Genomic DNA, 21,180 nt, shown 5'->3' with positions numbered 1-21,180 from the left:
TCAAATTACCCGCTACAATCAGAATGGGTAATTTAGTGAGATATTTTGATGCAACAATGAGGTGTCAAAACAGCTTTACAAACGGTTTAATTAAACTACAGAGGATAATAGTTATGATTGGATAGATGACGCTGGGACCGAAATTCTATTGTGTTGTAGGGAGAATGGCCAGAATTTCAGCAACGTGTTAATCAATTAATGGGCTGCGTTCGTATAGAAACATTATTAACCCGCGCCCTGCTGGGGGTCCTGGATTTCCACGCCCTGCTGGGGGGGGGGGGTGTGTTTGAACACCCCCCCCCCCTTCTAACTCGGCTCCTGGGCCACGTAGCGATACGCGGAAGGCGGCGTTCGAAAGGGCGTCAAAAATAATGAGGAAATTACTTCGGTCAATTTTTTGGTCAGGTCAAAGGTCAGGTCACCAGAGGTCATTGAAGGCAAAATTTCGCCGATTTCCAGGTCGAATGTCGAAAATTTCCAAGAAGCCAACGCATAACTCGGGAACCAATAGAGCTACAGCGCCGCGGAAAAGCGCATTCGATAGCCCTATTAACGCCCTTTCTGAGTAATTTTCTCAGATTTGACCTAACGTCAACGGTTTTGCCTGCAGGGGGCAAAAACTGCAAAAATAGCCGATTTTTTCGGAAACAGTTTTTCTGCAATAACTTTTGACCCAAGCCTTGTATTCGGTGTCGGGGCGTGGTGGAGGGCGGACGCGTCTCCAGGAGCTCCCGGTTTTGGCAGACAACGCTCCACTATCCACCACAATTACTCAACCACGATCGTTCCAGATTATAAATCCTTAGATAACAAATCCAGAATTACCTTCTATTAATCCCTTATATGCGAAACGGAAGGTTGAACACCTCGCGGAAATGCCGGTTGGGCGATCTCCGCCCTTGCAGCGACGCGCGGGAATTTTCACGGAAGGTGCGTCAGATACGCCTCAAGACCAACAGCATGAATTTGCCATCGGAAATAAAGCGGGATTATGCCATGCTTCTGCGCCCAGTGGCGTTGCGGCAAAAGTAAGTGCAAGTGAGAAAGAAGTTGCTAGAGGAGATGAAGACGTAGATGCGGTAGATGCGGTGTCCCAGTTTAATACCGCTCCGGATATTGTGATTTCTGAGGAGATCATCAAGTCTGCAACTGGTAAGGAAAGTGAATGCAAGGGGGGAGAATCAAAAAGCATTGGTAAACTCAGCCCAGAGGCATACAGGCTTTGGGGATCAGGTCACAGCCACACAAGCAGTGAGGGCGATGGCAGGTCAAAACATTGCAAAGGGGGACCCAACCTCCTGGTGTGTGGGAACCCGGTTGAAGAGGATGACCAGGGCGTTCATTGTGATAAGTGCAACCAATGGTTTCACTCTTCCTGCCAGGGAGTCCCTGTCGGTGCATACAGAGCACTCAACAGGTTCCCGATACTGTCATGGCTGTGTGCAGAGTGCAAGGTATCAATAATGAAAAGAGGGGAAGAGCATGAATTCTCGGATCATTTTGCCCTACAGAAGGAAAAGATAACTGAACAGACTGACACAATCACTCGTCAGACTGAAAGAATCTCAACCCTTGAGAGCAAAGTGGAGGGTCTGACAGTTATGTTTATGGAGCACATGAAGCGAGTTCAGGGATCTCTCAAGGAGCAGGAGACTGCACTGATTCATCAAACGCGGGTTGTTGAACGCTCGTTCAAGGAACAGAAGGAAATGAAGGATTCATATGCTAGCATTGTGAAAGGTACCTGTGACGAGGTTGTCAAATCTGTCAGGGAAATCAAACCAGCTGAAACTTCAGCACCAGCAGTGAACATAGGATCTCAGGCAGCCAAGGAGATTGCAAGTATCTTTGACAGCCACAATGACAAAGAAAGGAGGAAGTGCAATGTGGTGGTCCACAACTTGCCAGAAGACGATCAAGGCCAAACACCAGCTGAGCGTATTGATAGGGACAAAGTGGAATTCATCAAGCTGGTCAGAGAGGAACTGAAACTCAACATCAGAGTTACGAAAGCCTTCCGAGCTGGCAAAGTGCAACCTGGCAAACCTAGACTCTTGATTGCTACACTGGAAAACGTAGAGACAAGGATTGAGCTTCTCAAAAGTGCGAGGCAGTTGAGGGATAGTGCCAGGTGGAGCAACATATATATCTCTCCTGATTTGACCTTCAAGGAAAGAGAAGCGAACCGAGTATTGAGAGCTGAACTCAACAGCCGCAGGATGGCTGGAGAGAAAGAGCTGTACATCTTCAAGGGCAGGATCATGAAGGGATCTGCCAAACCCATCACACATGACAAGACCAGCTCAGATACTACCGCAGCCAAGACCGGTGAAAAAGCTTCAGTTGCACCAGAAGTCTCAAGCTCCAACAGGCAACAAAGTCAACCTGTAGACTCTCTCGTCCAAGAACAACCAGCTCTGAATGCTCCCAGCCATGCTGGTAGTGGGTCTTCCGGAAGCAGACCACGTCAGTATTGACATACTGACTCAGCGGACAGTGCACAGTTCAAGGTGTTATACACAAATGCCGACCAGTTTGTTAGTAAGCGGGACGACCTGTGCATGGCTATCTGTGACAATATGCCTGATATAATTATGATCACGGAAGTCATCCCCAAAGCTCAGACTCTTCCTATCTCACCTGCTTTGTTGCACATCCCAGGCTTTACAATCTTCAGCAATTTTGACCCCTCACATACAATGCTTGGAAAAAGTGGGAAGAGGGGAATATGCATATATGTGTCCAGCTCACTCATTGTATATGAAGTACCATTCCCCGAACGTGATGTGGAGCAGTTGTGGCTCAAAGTTGGCCTCCATGGACAGGATGAGTTGTTGCTTGGATGCATTTACCGCAGTCCCTCTGGGCCCATGCAGGAAAGCACTGAACAGCTGTCAAGTACATTGAAAGAGGCATGTAACCATGGAGCATCCCACCTGATGATTGCGGGGGATTTTAACCTCCCCCAAATTAACTGGGAAAGCGAGGTGTCCACAGCCCCTGAGACTCATCCTTCTCATGCTGTCATTGAATGCATTCACGACTGCTTTCTTTACCAACATGTTCGAGAGGCGACACGATACCGAGTGGGTGAAGCTCCAAGCACTTTAGATCTTATACTAACCAATGAAGAGGGCATGGTAAGAAATGTTGAATACCATCCCTGCCTGGGAAACAGTGATCATGTAGTTCTTCGTTTTTCACTGGTATGCTACTCAGCAGCCAAAATTCTTCCTAAGGACCAGAGGTGCCGTGTGGACTTCAATCAACTGGCTTCAACCCTAGCCTCCATCGAATGGGGCCATATGACTTCCATGGACTTGACTGACGCTTACTCCTTCTTCAAGGACAAATGGGATTGGGCTGTCAAGCTGTGCACCCGAGCAGTGCCAACTGCCCTCAGGTCCAGAAACTTGTACATGGACAGACAAGCCATCCAGCTGAAGAAAAAGAAGTCCCAGCTATGGAAGATCTACATAAGGTCTAAAGATGTGATCGATTTTGCCAGGTACGCAACGTGTCGCAACAGGCTTAGAACTCTAACGAGAAACCTTCGTAGGAGCTTCGAAAAACAACTAGCATCAAGGATAAAGGACGATCCAAAAGCTTTCTGGAGGTATACTTCATCAAGATTGAAAACAAGATGTGGAGTTGGTGACCTCAGGGACGAAAGGGGCGAAGTCGCTACATCAAATCATGAAAAAGCCTGTATATTGAACAGGTTCTTTACCAGTAACTTCACAGAGGAAGGCAGCGATGATCTACCAGTACTGACAGTCGAGCCGGTTTGTCAACCAGCTGACGACATTGAGATCACGCCCGCGACTGTTGCTGAGAAGCTCTCCTCGTTGAAGACAACCAGTGCCCCAGGACCGGACTCCATTCATCCTAGAGCCTTGCGAGATTCAGCAAACGGCCTTGCTCTCCCGTTGTGCACTCTGTTCAGGAAGTCGCTGGACTCCGGAATCCTTCCTCCGGACTGGAAGACTGGGAATGTGATCCCGATCCACAAGAAGGGAGACAAACGGTCCCCGGGAAACTACCGGCCAGTGAGCCTCACCTCTGTCCCCTCCAAGATACTTGAGTCCATGGTGAGAGACCGACTGATCTCGCACCTGACTGACAATGGCCTGCTGCACCCTGCTCAATATGGGTTTCTGCCGAAGCGGTCTTGTACTTCTCAGCTCTTGGAAGTCCTGGACGACTGGAGCGCAGCTATTGAGGATGGTAAACCAGTCGACGTATGCTACCTCGATTTTGCAAAAGCCTTCGACTCGGTCCCTCATAAGCACCTCCTCGGGAAACTGAAGGCATATGGCATCTCCGGCAAACTCCTACGGTGGATAGGATCATTCTTGACTGGCCGCTTGCAGAGGGTGCAGGTCCAGGGAGACGCATCAGACTGGTCCCCCGTTACAAGCGGAATCCCTCAAGGATCTGTCTTGGGTCCTACCTTGTTTATTATCTATGTTAACGACCTACCCGAATGTGTAACGAACTGCGTTCGGATGTTCGCCGATGACACCAAGATGTACTGCCGCGTTCCTACTGCGCTATCCATGCCAACTCTTCAGCAGGACCTTGACGCCCTCCTTCGCTGGTCGGAAACGTGGCTCCTCCGCTTCAACGCAAGTAAATGCAAGATTATGCACATTGGGACCAGAAACCCTCGCATGCACTACAGCCTCGGAGACAGTGCCATCAGCGAGGCGACCGTAGAGAAGGACCTCGGCGTCATCATAGATCACCAACTCAAGTTTCATGAGCAGACAGCGGCTGCAGTGTCGAAGGCCTCTCAGGTGTTGTCGGTCATCAGGCGGTCATTTGCGAACCTGGACTCAAACACCCTCCCATTACTATTCAAGACACTGGTGAGACCGCTGTTGGAGTATGGGAACCTCGTATGGGGACCGTTTAGTAAGCTGGATCAGAAGAAGGTTGAGCGGGTGCAACGAAGAGCTACTCGCCTGGTACAAACTGTCCGACACCTGTCGTATCCAGAGAGGTTGCGCGCACTGAAGCTCCCTTCGCTATACTACAGACGTCAACGGGGTGATATGATAGCCGTCTATCAGATTCTGCATGGTGGCATGGCGGTCCCCACCGAGAAGCTGCTCACCAGATCAACTTCAGGAAGAACAAGAGGCCATGAGTGGAAACTAGTGAAACCGCGGGCCACGACGTTCATCCGAAGACACTCTTTTAGTACACGTGTTATTAACCCATGGAATGCTCTCCCGCAAGCGGTCGTATCAGCTACGTCAGTCAACCAATTCAAGACCAGGCTGGATGCCCACTGGGCTGACATCATGCAAAGCCTTCCCACCTGAACCCGATCTTACCCAACCTGAGGCTGACTGTCGATAAGCACTGGGAGCTCGCTGAGACCGGGCCCCACAGGCCAAATTGGCCTCCCACAACCCGTATACCGTAAGGTAAGGTAAGGTAAGGTTGTACAAGCTTACTTTTACCGGCATCGTGTTCCTCTCGTCAAGACGCATCGAATGAACTATAAATTGACCTTGAAAGGTCAACTTGAAAATTTGACCTCAGGTCAAGGTCATGACCTGACCGGGAAGGGTCATGTTGCATATCAGTCGATCCGTATCGTCGAGCTGAACACTAGGGTGTGTCATCGAGGGGGTGATTCTCGCAGAATCAAACGCCGTAAGGTTTTTCCTTGGCACATTGATCAATAATGAATTTTCATCCATATCCGAGTCCACCAAAATTAAAATTCGTGCGGCGCCAGCCGTTCAAAGTTTTGGCGCCCGGCGTTGCAGTCTCCAATGCTGAGCGTCACCCAGCACTGCGAGTAACACCAAGTATTGTAGGAGGTAATAATGCAAAATAACTACCGCTGAAAATGATGCTTTTGAGCGCTTCTAAGGCTGATTGTTGCAAAAAAGCATGTCATTAGAGTGTCCAATTACTGTTTTTATTGTGCTCAATGAATTAAATCGAGCATGGCTTCTGAAACTAAAGAAGAAGCTGCCCGATTTTGAGAAGCGGGCGGGGTGGAGGCGGAGACGGCAAGTGACTCAGATTCGTCTTCTGAAAACACCGACTCCGTGGCATCCTCTGGGCGGTGCTTCTTCTTCTTCTTCTTCTTCTTCAGCATGTCATCTCGTGTGACCTGGCCCGTCTCCACCAGGAAGTCCCGGATGAGTCCAGCCTCGGTGGAAAGGATCTCTCAGCGTCGGCAAAGGGCCCCACGGGCGGGTCCGTGGCCCCTGGTAGGCGGGGTAGTCGACCAACAGGTGTTTGGCCGAGTCCGGTTCGTCGCAACGGACTTTCTCGTCAGACTCGGCCGGACCAAGTCGGAATCGGGTGTCTCCGGTGAGTGGGGAGCAGCTCACGCGGAGCTGTGCCACTGTGATCGACGCTCGGCGGTCCAGTTCTCTCTCCGTGGCCCAGAGCGCCACATCGTCCGCATTCGCAGATGTGTACCTCCAGTTCCCGAGCCGCAGTTATAGCCGGTCATACGAGCCTGCAGGGTTAGCATCCGATGGCTGCGCTGGTCCTTCAGGAAGACAGCCTCCTCCTGAGTGACTGTGGGCGATGAGACTTTTGCACCTGCTCTGAGAGTTGCATTTGCATTTGGCGATATCCAGGAGTTGTTGAATTATGCAGTGGCGGCGCTTTGCTGGTTCCCTGTGTCGTGCTATAATTGTCGTATGGGCATTTCCTAATCAGCTACGTTTTTTTTCGCCTCGTGAATTATGATCCGGATAGCATAGGGCCCTGCCGAAAGTGACACGGCCGCGTTCAAAACATTTCGTGATAGGACAGCCGGCACTTTTGTCCCAACAGCGACTGCTGACTAAAGCAGAGGCCTTCAGTTATGTCAGGTGGCTGAGTGCTCAAAGAAGAAATCCAACAAATAGTGCATTTAGGGCCGTGGCGAAAAAAGGACAAGGCAACTCTGCACTAATGAAGGAATCCCTGTTCGCGATCTATGTAAAACACACGACGAAAGTGATCAAAAGGGACTGCTATAAGCCCTACAGACAGCCCTACAGACTTCTGAACAAAACACCAGAGACACAGGAAGGAACAAAGCGCCGCCACTGCATAATTCAACAACTCCTGGATATCGCCAAATGCAAATGCAACTCTCAGAGCAGGTGCACAAGTCTCATCGCCCACTGAGTCACTCAGCAGGAGGCTGTCTTCCTGAAGGACCAACGCAGCCATCGGACGCTAACCCTGCAGGCTCGTATGACCGGCTATAACTGCGGCTCGGGAACTGGAGGTACACATCTGCGAATGCGGACGATGTGGCGCTCTGGGCCACGGAGAGAGAACTGGACCGCCGAACGTCGATCACAGTGGCACAGCTCCGCGTGAGCTGCTCCCCACTCACCGGAGACACCCGATTCCGACTTGGTCCGGCCGAGTCTGACGAGAAAGTCCGTTGCGACGAACCGGACTCGGCCAAACACCTGTTGGTCGACTACCCCGTCTACCAGGGGCCACGGACCCGCCCGTGGGGCCCTTTGCCGACGCTGAGGGAGATCCTTTCCACCGAGGCTGGACTCATCCGGGACTTCCTGGTGGAGACGGGCCGGGTCACACGAGATGACATGCTGAAGAAGAAGAAGAAGAAGAAGCACCGCCCAGAGGATGCCACGGAGTCGGTGTTTTCAGAAGACGAATCTGAGTCACTTCCCGTCTCCGCCTCCAGTTCCACCCCGCCCGCTTCTCAAAATCGGGCAGTTTTTTCTTTAGTTTCAGAAGCAATGCTCCATTTAATTCATTGAGCACAATAAAAACAGTAATTGGACACTCTAATGACATGCTTTTTGCAACAATCAGCCTTAGAAGCGCTCAAAAGCATCATTTTCAGCAGCAGTTATTTTGCATTATTACCTGCTGCAATACTTGGTGTTACTCGCAGTGCTGGGTGACGCTCAGCATTGGAGACTGCAACGCCGGGCGCCAAAACTTTGAACGGCTGGCGCCGCACGAATTTTAATTTTTTGCAAAAACGGTTGCTATGCCGTGTGTTTGCAGGTCTCAGTGCCAAGGAATTTCTTTACGGCATTTGGTTCTGTTACTGATGACACACCCTACTGAACACATCTATGGCGTTTTCATCGCTCTAGCATGCCTCTATCAAAAGTTATTTGCGAAAAACTGTTAGATACCATTCGTGACCTAAGATGACCTCAGGGCATAAACAGGGGTCACGGACACCATTTTCATGTTCAGTGTGTCTAAACCACTTGTAATTCAGTGTTTGGGAGTGTTTATAATGTCTTTCGTCCAAAAGAGGCGCATTTCAATTTTCTCCCATTGACTTATAATGGGGAGGTCGCAAAATTGACCTGACCTTAGGTCATCGATATCAAAATTCTGAGATATACATTTTGTACATGCTTGCTCTTAGCAATCGCTGAAAGTTTCAAAGCGATCGGTCACTCGGTGTAGCTATGACAGACATTGAAACTTTTTATGAGGTGAGGTCACTTCAAGTGACCTGGTGACCTGACCTTGAATGACCTTGGTCTGAAATTTTCACAACATGTATAGAATTGATGTATGATAAGGTGTACCAAAAACGGCGGCGCTCCGCGCCGCCGTTTTTGAGATATTCGCGAAAAACCACAGGGGGGGGGGGTGTTCAAACACCCCCCCAGCAGGGCGCGGGTTAATATGCTTAAATCTGCTCAGTTTGATTATATTGCGCCCCAAGCTTGTGCTGGGAGGAAGAATCGAATCTCAAATAAAATAATTAACTGAGCTGAACAGCATCCATGAAGTCCTCCACCCACATATATCATCAGATCAGTAAACGTCTCAACGTCACGTATTTCAGCAACCATTAGTCGGACACCTTTCATCTTATGGATTGTAAATAGAAAGCCTTGCACTGCTACATGAATAGGTATAAAAGGCAATGAAGAAATTGCGGAATATAATCAGCATAATGCGTGACAAGTAACTATTAGTAGAAAAAGATAAAAAGTCGAACAAAAAAAAAATGCTTTGCACATGCGATTACCGTGCTAAACGATAATTTAAAAGAGTGACCAAATTACTATTCCGCCGACGTGAATTAGAGCGTCCAGATTACCTTTCTTTTGGATCGGATGGAGGCCATCTGCCGATCGGTTTTCACGCCGATACTCTGAGCTCCCCACAGGTGGTGACCTGGGGACAAAGTGTACAATTAACAACAGTACAAAGAACGAAGTGTACAAAAGCCGCAGTACAGGGAAGCGTAGAGTTGGCGGGTGCGGGGGGGGGGGCATGGGGGAGTCAGTTGGCCAAGAGACATATGAGCAAATGATAAATCTTCCTACGACATTTCTGGGCTGTATAATTGACTGCGCGTCTCTCTCTCTTTCTCTCTCTCTCTCTCTCTCTCTCTCTCTCTCTCTCTCTCTCTCTCTCTCTCTCTCTCTCTCTCTCTCTCTCTCGCTCTCGCTCTCGCGGAGGGAATATTAGCAGAGCAATTCCAGTTGCGGAAAAAATTGCCATCAGCGTCACTAATGGGCATTCCTAATTAACAGCAATGCCGCCCTGGTGGCAACAGAAGCGATTGTGACCGTGGAAGTCATGTTGGAAGTCATGTCGACAATGGTGGTGACTGGTGGTGATATTGGTGTTGGTGATGACGGTGTTGCTAGCCAGTAGCCATGATGTTGCTTGTGATGACGATATCAACGCTGAACTCTGATGACCATTGACTATCGTAGTTTGGGTGTCCAAGATAATGTCCCAATTAATCATCGAAGTCGTGGCGATAATGATGATGACGTTAATGAGACTGTAACTGCAGTGACGTTGGCTGTGGTGATGGTGCTGCTAGTAATAGTGATTCTAGTGATTATGATGGCGGCGATATGAACGCCGATGATCACCTAGTCGGTACGTTTTAAAAGCATAGTCTCTCATAGCAGTGACGGCAATAGTGATGGTGCTAATGATGCCGTTTGTCACTGTTGTCATGGTGATGGCTAAGGTGGTTGCTGTTAACCATACAACTTTCCAACTGAGGTAGCTAAAAATAGCACAGATAATAAGCACGAGAGCAATTTCCGGCAACTTACCGATAATTGTGTAGGAGACCGCCATGGCAATCATGGGCAGAATATAGGTGAGCGCCAGAAATATCATGTTGTACCTGAAACATAGCAGCCATCAATGACGACAAAAATGACAGAACCTTGGTAACACATTCTTGGAAACAAATGCTTCATTTACTCATTCTTTTGTGCACACGGGACCATTGTTTTTCCCACTTTAACCATCGCACTGAATCGCATGCAGGGCAGAAAATACAAATACCTCCCACGGTACTCATTACTCCGGATGTTTTTTCAGCGTGTGGTGCCTCGTGCGTTTTAATATCCGTTTCTTTCTATGGGCTTATCAAAGCTGCCAAACAACTTTATGGCTTAGTGTGCTTATTCTGTCTCTGTTTGTAGGGGACATATTTGAATTGCGAGCCCCAAAGGAATTCACAACATCCAGTCCCTAGAGCTTGAAGTGCACGTTTTAAATAAGACTAAGAAGCTGAAACGAAACTTTGATGTTGCACTTTGCTCATTTCAATGTGGCGTGCTTCGAATGAAAGCCCCCTTTATGGCCCGGGTTGACAACCCTTTGAAATCTATCATAAAGCTTGCCTTTAGTTATGGATATCATACAGCTGCATCAAAGTATCGAAGTTGTTACTCTGCGTGTAACGTTTACCCGCAGTTTGCTTTAGTATGGACTGTGGAACATTTCAGCGTTTTTTTTTTACTCACACGTAGTCAGTGAAGGAAGACATCTGGGGTCCATCTGGCCACACCAGGATACAGCCGTGTACTTCGTGACCGGACGGGTATCTGGCAACACGGTGGATATCTAGTCAGTAAAAGATAAATTCACACCGGAATAGTCAATGGTCATGCAAATACATATTCTACATAGCAGCTTTTGGAGTAGCTAACAAACGACGGCTAGAGACGTGACGTTTTAGTTTTAACTTCGCTATGTGTGGTCCTGACCTCAAATGCCATCCATTTAATTTTATTCGCCGTATCCGTATCTTATCCTACTCTAGTCCGTATCTATGTATCCCTTTCCTGCTTTTTATTTGTTATGTTTCTCATCCTGTACCACTCTATTCTAGCCTCCATCTCGCCCTTTTCTCACCTGTATCAAGCATGTATCTCAACCTATTTTTATTTGAATCTCACACGTACCTCACTCTGGCTCATCCCTTTCCCATTTATTCTTACGCGATTCTAACCTCTATCTCACCCTGGAACTCGCGTCTCGCTCACATTTTGCTCCTTTTCTCACCTGTGAGAAACGATGGTTGAGTACAGCAGACAGGGTGTGCTCAATCCGGCACTGCTGAGCCAGATTACCACGATACAAGAGACGGCTTCACATTTCCTGATCCGGCGTCTCAGAGGGTGGACGATCACCAGATACCTGAGAAGATACAACAGATAATACAGTTATCACCAGATACCTACTTGGGAAAGAGATACATTTATCATCAGATATGGCACTTCAGAGGGTATACAATGTACAAACACCAGATACCTGCCAAAGACACAATCTATATGAGATACCTGCCGAGGTATACGCAACAGATACAGTCGTCACCAGTTCCTGCTGGGGTCAACAAATGCAGTGCGTTATGTGAAAAAGTACTGATGGGTTTGTCATGACCTATGCTGAACGTCAAAGTTAGTGGATATACATGATGAGTAATGAGATTGAGATTGAAATGTGAGATTATAATGGAATATGAACCCTGAATGAGTTGCGACATATAAGGAGTATTTTTCATATTGCAATCATATCCCACATGAATTAATGGGGGCAGTACTTGCATTCATGGAAAAACAAACGCAATAGATACATTCCATCCACCATGAATATACGAGTTCGGAGTAGCACAGAGGTAACGCGACACCCGGTCTTGCACCGGGTATACCAGTGTGACTTATCAATTTGCGTGTGCGACCAGCTGTATAATGTGGCGGGCTTTGTGTGTATGTATTCTCTGATTTACCCGAGCATATCCATCGAGCGTTTGTGAGGAAGCCTTACACTGCATGTAACACTGAGTAGCAAGGAGGAAGCCAGACTCGTGCTTAATTAAGTACTCCTGAATTAATTAATTGCAGTGAGTGCTGCGTACAACGTAGTCAGTCACTAACGTAACTTCACACCAATTACAGTAAACAATAAACATCACACCGTTTTGGATCCCTATCAGGACTGCAATAATTAAACATTGGTTTTGATGTATCATAAGATACTGGGATAATAACTCTGGGTTAATAACACTAGCCAATATGGAATATGCTTCTCGGTTTGTTTGGGTATGAAATATAAAAGTCTTTCTGTTGAGGTATGTTTTTATGATTATTTTTCTTCAAACTGTGACATTCTATACGCGTGTAGAAGCGATGTGGTATGCCTCGGAGCAGGGTCATATACGCGTTGCTTTTCTGTTATATAACGTTTATTGCACTCAGCACTAAGCCTAAGGTGACCTAAGACTTGAAATTTGGTGTGAAGGTGTCAAATTGATGCCCGGAAAGGTACTGAAAATTTCGCCGTTTTCTTGCTATTTAGGAAAAACCACAGGAGGAGGGGGCAAATTGGCCCCCCCCCCCAGCGGGGCGAGGGTTAATGGTGCGAATAATTGTACCTAATATCTTGTATTACGGCGATCTTGTTACGTGCATATGGATGTAAAATGTATTTTAGCAAATGTAATGCAAATTATAACTGAATACAAATACCAAGTACAAAGATGACATCATGCAACATCATTATAACGCGATTCGAAGCCAACCAATAAGATCACCCCTACTCAGAAATGTTATGGGAAGGCGTGCGACCTTAGATGACCCTTTCTCAATTTATGATCAATTAGTAGCCACATTAGGCTCACTCTTTGGTTGCATCGGTGCCATTATCGGAAGCGAAAGAAAGACGAGGACATTAGAGTTTCTCAGAAGTCTAGCAGGACACTGGCGATGTGTGAGCACCTATCTGTAGTGGTCGGCGCGGTCGGCGCCAACCGGCGACGCTGATTGGCTTATCATGACTGGGTCACACGCCTGTCACGTGATACTTCGACCTGGCGGGCGCGGCTTGGAGGCAGGCGGCTGGGCGAACTGGACGTGGGGTGGAGTGCGTGTGTGGGTGGGGCATTGTGGGGTAAGCTGGGGTATCGTAAGGTAATCTGGGATATTTTGGGTTATTGTGGAGTAGCCCGCGGCCGCGGTATCGTGGGATATTGTGGGATAACCTGAGACATTAACGGACATTGTGGGGTAAGCTGGGGCATCGTGGGGGTAATCTGGTATATTGTGGGGTAACCCGCGGTATTGAGGGGTATTGTTGGGTAACCTGGGGCATTGAGGAGTATTGAGTAACCTAAATGAGACTGAAAAGTAGCTCCATATCTCATAGGAGGTCGATCACATTTGAATTAAACATTGTATTTTGGAGAAAGATGGAGTCGTTTGATGTACTGGATTGGTCTTTCTGTCCATAAAAAACCAACGCAGAACAAGAAGAAATAGTAATGCATTGATATCTTGAAGCGTGCACAATGTGTTTGCTTTTGCAAGCCGTGTCCTGTAAGCCAAGTAGCAACGGATAGGCCCGGGCAGCGCTTGTCGAACAGCTCTGCGGATCCGAAGGTTGGGACTTTAATTGTGAAAAACCGCCCGCCCGCCGCCAAACGCAAACACCGCCAAACGCACGCCCAAAAGGCAAACGGAAACTTCGCAAAAAAAACAATCAACCGCCCGCCGAAAACCGCAGAAAAAAAACGCAAAAAACGCCGCAAAAAAACGTCCGTCCGCCGCAAAACGCAAACACCGCAAAAAAACGCAAACACCGCCGCCACAAAAAACGCCCGCATCGCCCGCCGCCAATGGCGAAACGCCGCAAAAAAACGGCCGCCCGCCGCAAACCGCAACAACGCAAATGACTCCCGGCCGCCGGCAACCGCAAAGCGCCGTAAAAAACGGCCGCCCGCCGCAAACCACAAAAAACGCTGCAAAAAACGGCCGCCCGCCGCAACCCGCAAAACGCCGCAAAAAACGACCGCTCGCCGCAAACCGCAAAACGCCGCAAAAAACGGCCGCCCACCGCAAACCGCCGCTAAAACGGCCGCCCGCCGCCAAACGCAAACACCGCAAAACACCCGCATCGCCCGCCCGCCCGCCGCCAAACACAAAAACCGCAAAAAAAACGCAAATACCGCCGAAAAAACGCCCGCACCGCACGCCGCCAACCGCAAACCGCCGCAAAAAACGGCCGCCCGCCGCGAAACGCAAACACCACAAAAAAAAAACGCAAAAAACGGCCGCCCGCCGCCAAACGCAAACACCAAAAACGCAAACACCGCCGAAAAAAAAAAACGCACGCCGTCCACAAAACGCAAACACTGACGCATTAAGACAAATATGGCGCCTTGCGGCAAGTGTGGTGCATTCATATCTGCTGTTTAAGCAACCAACCCTCCATCAGCGCATCCTAATCGTCCCATGTTCGACAAAGTTACGCACATTCTGCGCTTTGCGGCAGAAATGGCGCTTTGAGACAAACGTGGCGCACTGCAACAAACTTGGCGCATTCGTTTCTGTCGCTTAACAATTCGTCCACCCATCAAATTCTAGCCCAATCGGACACAAACTGACAAAGTTATGTTTATTTGAATATTTTACTATAAAATATCTCCGCAACGGAGGTGCCCAGATTTGCACGTGTGCCACGTGACCACCGGTGGTGTAAACAGGACTTGTCCCCTCACCGACTGACCCAATTTAGTGTTCTTGGCTGGTTCTGTTTCCACGCTATACGGCCACCAGTTGGCCAAAACACCAATATGTGGGAGGTACTTGGCTCAAACACGTGGCCACGTGGCACGTGCCGGACCTCTGACAGCTTAACGGCTCACGCCACGTCATGACCAATACAAGTGGCCATCGGCATGTAAAAGATGACCCCGGCCGGTGTCACCGTCTCTGAACAGTGGACGGCTAAACTTGAAAAACGGGAAAATTTAGGGAAATTTTACCTTTCGAATATATAATTTCCCTAGAATTTTAAATTTTTCATTTTACAAAAAATCCGAGATAGCAGTTTTTTAGACCCCTTCATTTTGTGTCTATACCCGTTTTCATATCGACCCTATCATAAAAACTGACGGCCTAACGGCCATTTCCCCCATTCCTTGCATTTAACAATGTTGGTGTATTTAAGCACAAAAATTGACCTCGTGCCACGGCACGTGCAATAGCACGTGCGCCACGTGACCACTGGTGCGACAAGCTGGACTCATCTGCTCACCGGCTGCGTTGATTTGGTGTCGCTAGGTGGAGTGGTTTCCACGCCATAGGACCCCCAGTTGGCCAATGTCGGATTTTCCCGGAGGTTACCCCATCAAACACGTTTGCACGTGGCACGTGCTTTTCAATCGCCCCATATCTGACCCATACCATGTGGTAGCCGACACCCCGGGGCACAACATATTGGAGCATTTTCAAAATCTAACGTGGAAATTTTTTGCCAAATCGATTTCAAAATAATTTTTCAAATTCGCCATAGGCTCAACATGGGGTAACTGTTCCTGACGATTACCCGAAATTTTGTCAATTATATTTTAAATAATTACCACCGTCAGTTGGGGTGCCTGCCCGAGATCCGACCCTAAAAATATCAACAAATATAATTGACGAAATTTTTCGCAAATCGAATTTCCAATTTTTCCCCATGTTAACCCTATGGGAAAATGCACGTGCCGATTACCCCAAAACGTGTCAATTATATTTTTTGTAACTTTGCCAGCCGGTAGCTCCCCCACACGGGACCAAACGCTGAAAATGGCAAGAAATATAAGGCCCGGGCAGCGCTTGTCGAACAGCTCTGCGGATCCGAAGGTTGGGACTTTAATTGTGAAAAACCGCCCGCCCGCCGCCAAACGCAAACACCGCAAAACGCACGCCCAAAACGCAAACGCAATCTTCGCAAAAAAACAATCGCCCGCCCGCCGAAAACCGCAGAAAAACGCAAAAAAACGCCGCAAAAAACGCCCGTCCGCCGCAAAACGCAAACACCGCAAAAAAAGCAAACACCGCCGCCACAAAAAACACCCGCATCGCCCGCCGCCAACGGCGAAACGCCGCAAAAACGGCCGCCCGCCGCAAAACGCAACAACGCAAATAACGCCCGGCCGCCGGCAACCGCAAAACGCCGCAAAAACGGCCGCCCGCCGCAAACCACAAAAAAACGCCGCAAAAAACGGCCGCCCGCCGCAAACCGGAAAACGCCGCAAAAAACGACCGCCCGCCGCAAACCGCAAAACGCCGCAAAAAACGGCCGCCCACCGCAAACCGCCGCTAAAACGGCCGCCCGCCGCCAAACGCAAACACCGCAAAAACACCCGCATCGCCCGCCCGCCCGCCGCCAAACACAAAAACCGCAAAAAACGCAAACACCGCCGCAAAAAAAAACGCCCGCGACGCACGCACGCCCGCCGATAACCGCAAAACGCCGCGAAAAACGGCCGCCCGCCGCCAAACGCAAACAACACCAAGAAACGCAAAAACGGCCGCTTGCCGTCAAACGCAAACGCCGAAAAAACGCAAACACCGCCGCAAAAAAACGCCCGCCGTAGGCAAAACGCAAACACTGACGCATTAAGACAAATATGGCGCCCTGCGGCAAATGTGGTGCATTCATATCTGCCGTTTAAGCAGCCATCCCTTAATTACAACGCATCCTAATCGTCCAATGTTCGACAAAGTTACGCACATTCTGCGCTTTGCGGCAAAAATGGTGCTTTGAGACAAACGTGGCGCACTGCAACAGACATGGCGCATTCGTTCATGTCGCTTAACAATTCATCCACCCACCAAATTCTAGCCCAATCGGACTTAAACTTACAAAGTAATGTACATTTGAATATTTCACTATAAAATATCTCCGCAACGGAGGTGCCCAGATTTGCACGTGTGCAACGGGACCACCGGTGGTGCAAGCAGGGCTTGTCCCCTCACCGATTGTTCCATTTCAGGCTTCCTGACTGGTGCTGTTTCCACGCTATACGGCCACCAGTTGGCCAAAACACCATTATGTGGGAGGTACTCGGCTCAAACACGTGGCCACGTGGCACGTGTCGGACCTTTGACAGCTTAACGACTCACGCCACGTCATGACCAATATAAGTGGCCATCGGCATGTAAAAGATGACCCCGGCCGGTGTCACCGTCTCTGAACAGTGGGCGGCTAAACTCGAAAAACGGGAAAATTTAGGGAAATTTCACCTTTCGAATATATAATTTCCCCAGAATTTTGAATTTTTCATTTTACAAAAAATCCGAGATAGCAGTTTTTTAGCCCCCTTCATTCTGTGCCTATACCCGTTTTCAGATCCACCCTATCATAAAAACTGACGGTCTGATGGCTATTTTCCCCATTCCTTGCATTTAACAATGTTGGTGTATTTAAGAACAAAAATTGACCCCGTGCCACGGCACGTGCAATAGCACGTGCGCCACGTGACCACTAGTGCGACAAGCTGGACTCATCTGCTCACCGGCTGCGTTGATTTGGTGTCGCTAGGTGGAGTGGTTTCGGAGCCATAGGGCCCCAAGCTGGCCAATGTCGGATTTTCCCGGAGGTTACCCCATCAAACACGTTTGCACGTGGCACGTGCTTTTCAATCGCCCCATATCTGACCCATACCACGTGGTAGCCGACACCCCGGGGCACAACATATTGGAAAATTTTCAAAATCTAACGTGGAAATTTTTGGCAAAATCGATTTGAAAATAATTTTTCCAAATTGCCATAGGCTCAACATGGGGTAACTGTTTGTGACGATTACCCGAAATTTTGTCATTTATATTTTAAATAATTACCCCCAGAAGGTGAGGTGCCAGCCCAAGAACTGACCCTAAAAATGTGGACAAATATTACTGAACAGATTTTGCGCAAATCGCATTTTCAATTTTTCCCCATGTTAACCCTATGGGAAAATGCACGTGCCGATTACCCCAAAACGGGTTAATTATATTTCAAGCGACCGATGCCAGCCGGTAGCTCCCCGATACGGGACCAAACGCTGAAAATGGCAAGAAAATCTACCGAGCCGTTTTTGCGGGATTCAAAATGACCCAAATCGCGGCAGAAACGCTAAACACCCCCCTAGAGAGGTAGCTCAGGTTGGGATTTTCAATAGAAAATCACAATTCTAAAGAATAGTGATTGTCTAATTGAAAAGTCCCAACCTTCGGATAGGCCCGGGCAGCGCTTGTCGAACAGCACTGCGGATCCGAAGGTTGGGACTTTAATTGTGAAAAACCGCCCGCCCGCCGCCAAACGCAAACACCGCAAAACGCGCAAAACGCACGCCGAAAACGCCAACGCAAACTTCGCAAAAAAAAACAATCGCCCGCCCGCCGAAAACCGCAGAAAAAACGCACAAAATGCCGCAAAAAAAACGCGCGTCCGCCGCAAAACACAAACACCGCAAAAAACGCAAACACCGCCGCCGCAAAAAAAACGCCCGCATCGCCCGCCGCCAACCGCGAAACGCCGCAAAAAAACAGCCGCACGCCGCGAACCGCAAAACGCCGCAAAAACGGCCGCCCGCCGCAAACCGCTAAACGCCGCAAAAAACGACCGCCGCCGCCCGCCGCTAACCGCAAATAACGGCCGGCCGCCGGCAACCGCAAAACGCCGTAAAAAACGGCCGCCCGCCGCAAACCACAAAACGCCGCAAAAAACGGCCGCCCGCCGCAAACCACAAAACGCCGCAAAAAACGGCCGCCCGCCGCAAATCGCAAAACGCCGCAAAAAACGGCCGCCCGCCGCAAACCGCCGCTAAAACGGCCGCCCGCCGTCAAACGCAAACAGTAAAAACACCCGCATCGCCCGCCCGCCCGCCGCCAAACACAAAAACCGCAAAAAACGCAAACACCGCCGCAAAAAAAACGCCCGCAACGCACGCACGCCCGCCGCCAACCGCAAAACGCCGCAAAAAACGGCCGCCCGCCGCCAAACGCAAACACCGCCAAAAAACGCAAAAACGGCCGCCCGCCGTGAAACGCAAACCCCGAAAAAAAAACGCAAACACCGCCGCAAAAAAAACGCCCGCCTTAGGGAAAACGCTAACACTGACGCATTAAGACAATTATGGCGCCCTGCGGCATATGTGGTGCATTCATATCCGCCGTTTAAGCAGCCATCCCTCAATCAAAGCGCATCCTAATCGTCCAATGTTCGACAAAGTTACGCACATTTTGTGATTTGCGGCAAAAATGGCGCTTTGAGACAAACGTGGCGCACTGCAACAAACATGGCGCATTCGTTCATGTCGCTTAACAATTCATCCACCCACCAAATTCTAGCCCAATCGGACTTAAACTGAAAAAGTTATGTACATTTGAATATTTCACTATAAAATATCTCCGCACCGGAGGTGCCCAGATTTGCACGTGTGCCACGTGACCACCGGTGGTGCAAGCAGGACTTGTCCCCTCACTGATTGCACCATTTCAGTGTTCCTGGCTTGTGCTGTTTTCGTGCTATAAGGCCACAAATCGGCAAACACACGATAATCTGGGAGGTACGCGACTCAAACACGTGGCCACGTGACACGTGCCGGACCTCTGATAGCTTCACCGTTCACGCCACGTGATGACACATCGACGTGGCCATCAGCATATAAAAGATGACCCCGGCCGGTGTCACCGTCCATGAACAGTGGACGGCTAAACTCGAAAAACGGTGAAATTTAGGGAAATTTCACCTTTCGGATATATAATTTCCCCAGAATTTTCAAGTTTTCATTTTACAAAAAATCCGAGATAGCAGTTTTTTAGCCCCTTTCATTCTGTACCTATACCCGTTTTCAGATCGACCCTATCATAAAAACTGACGGCCTGACGGCCATTTCCCCCATTCCTTGCATTTCACAATGTTGGGGTACTTTAGCACAAAAATTGACCTCGTGCCACGGCACGTGCAATAGCACGTGCGTCACGTGACCACTGGTGCGACAAGCTGGACTCATCTGCTCACTGGCTGCACTTATTTGGTGTCACTAGGTGGAGTGGTTTTTGAGCCATAAGACCCCAAGTTGGTCAATGTCGGATTTTCCACGAGGTTCCCCCATCAAACACGTTTGCACGTGGCACGTGCTTTTCAATCGCCCCATATCTGACCCATACCATGTGGTAGCCGACACCCCGGGGCACAACATATTAGAACATTTTCAAAATCTAACGTGGAAATTTTTTGCAAAATCGATTTGAAAATAATTTTTCGAAATTGCCATAGGCTCAACATGGGGTAACTGTCGGAGTCGATTACCCGAAATTTTGTCATTTATATTTTAAATAATTACCCCCAGAAAGTGAGGTGCCAGCCCAAGAACTGACCCTAAAAATGTGGGCAAATATTACTGAACAGATTTTGCGCAAATCGCATTTTCAATTTTCCCCCATGTTAACCCTATGGGAAAATGCACGTGCCGATTACCCCAAAACGGGCCCATTATATTTTATGCAACTTTGCCAAAAGGTAGCTCCCCCATAGGGGACCAAACGCTGAAAATGGCAAGAAAGTTGACCGTGCCGTTTTGGCGGCGATCAAAATGACCCAAATCGCGGCAGAAACGCTAAACACCCCCCTAGAGAGGTAGCTCAGGTTGGGATTTTCAATAGAAAATCACAATTCTAAAGAATAGTGATTGTTCTTAATTGAAAAGTCCCAACCTTCGGATAAAAAACCGCCCGCCCGCCGCCAAACGCAAACACCGCAAAACGCACGCCCAAAACGCAAACGCAAACTTCGCAAAAAAAACAATCGCCCGCCCGCCGAAAACCGCAGAAAAAACGCAAAAAACGCCGCAAAAAAACGCCCGCCCGCCGCAAACCGCAACAGCGCAAAAAACGGCCGCCCGCCGCAAACCACAAAAAAACGCCGCAAAAAACGGCCGCCCGCTGCAAACCGCCGCTAAAACGGCCGCCCGCCGCAAACCGCTAAACGCCGCAAAAAACGACCGCCCGCCGCCCGCCGCTAACCGCAAATAACGGCCTCCCGCCGCAAACCACAAAACGCCGCAAAAAACGGCCGCCCGCCGCAAACCGCAAAACGCCGCAAAAAACGGCCGCCCGCCGCAAACGGCCGCCA

General features: G+C 49.1%; 1 protein-coding gene across 1 annotated transcript in view; it reads right to left on the bottom strand.

Annotated features, from left to right (window-relative positions):
• Positions 1–21,180, bottom strand: part of LOC122393494 — a 49,089-nt gene that overhangs the window by 12,097 nt on the left and 15,812 nt on the right. The window contains exons 3-6 of the mRNA XM_043389543.1: positions 11,302–11,436; positions 10,761–10,841; positions 10,059–10,132; positions 9,080–9,156 (exon numbers count right to left, since the gene is read on the bottom strand). Coding sequence (XP_043245478.1) covers positions 9,080–9,156; positions 10,059–10,132; positions 10,761–10,841; positions 11,302–11,436 — 367 coding nt within the window. The remainder of the gene's footprint in view (positions 1–9,079; positions 9,157–10,058; positions 10,133–10,760; positions 10,842–11,301; positions 11,437–21,180) is intronic.

The sequence above is a fragment of the Amphibalanus amphitrite genome, unplaced genomic scaffold (genome assembly GCF_019059575.1).
Source record: "Amphibalanus amphitrite isolate SeventyFive unplaced genomic scaffold, NRLGWU_Aamphi_draft 000538F_arrow, whole genome shotgun sequence".
NCBI lineage: Eukaryota > Metazoa > Arthropoda > Thecostraca > Balanomorpha > Balanidae > Amphibalanus > Amphibalanus amphitrite.
This window is presented reverse-complemented; position numbering and strand designations above follow the sequence as displayed.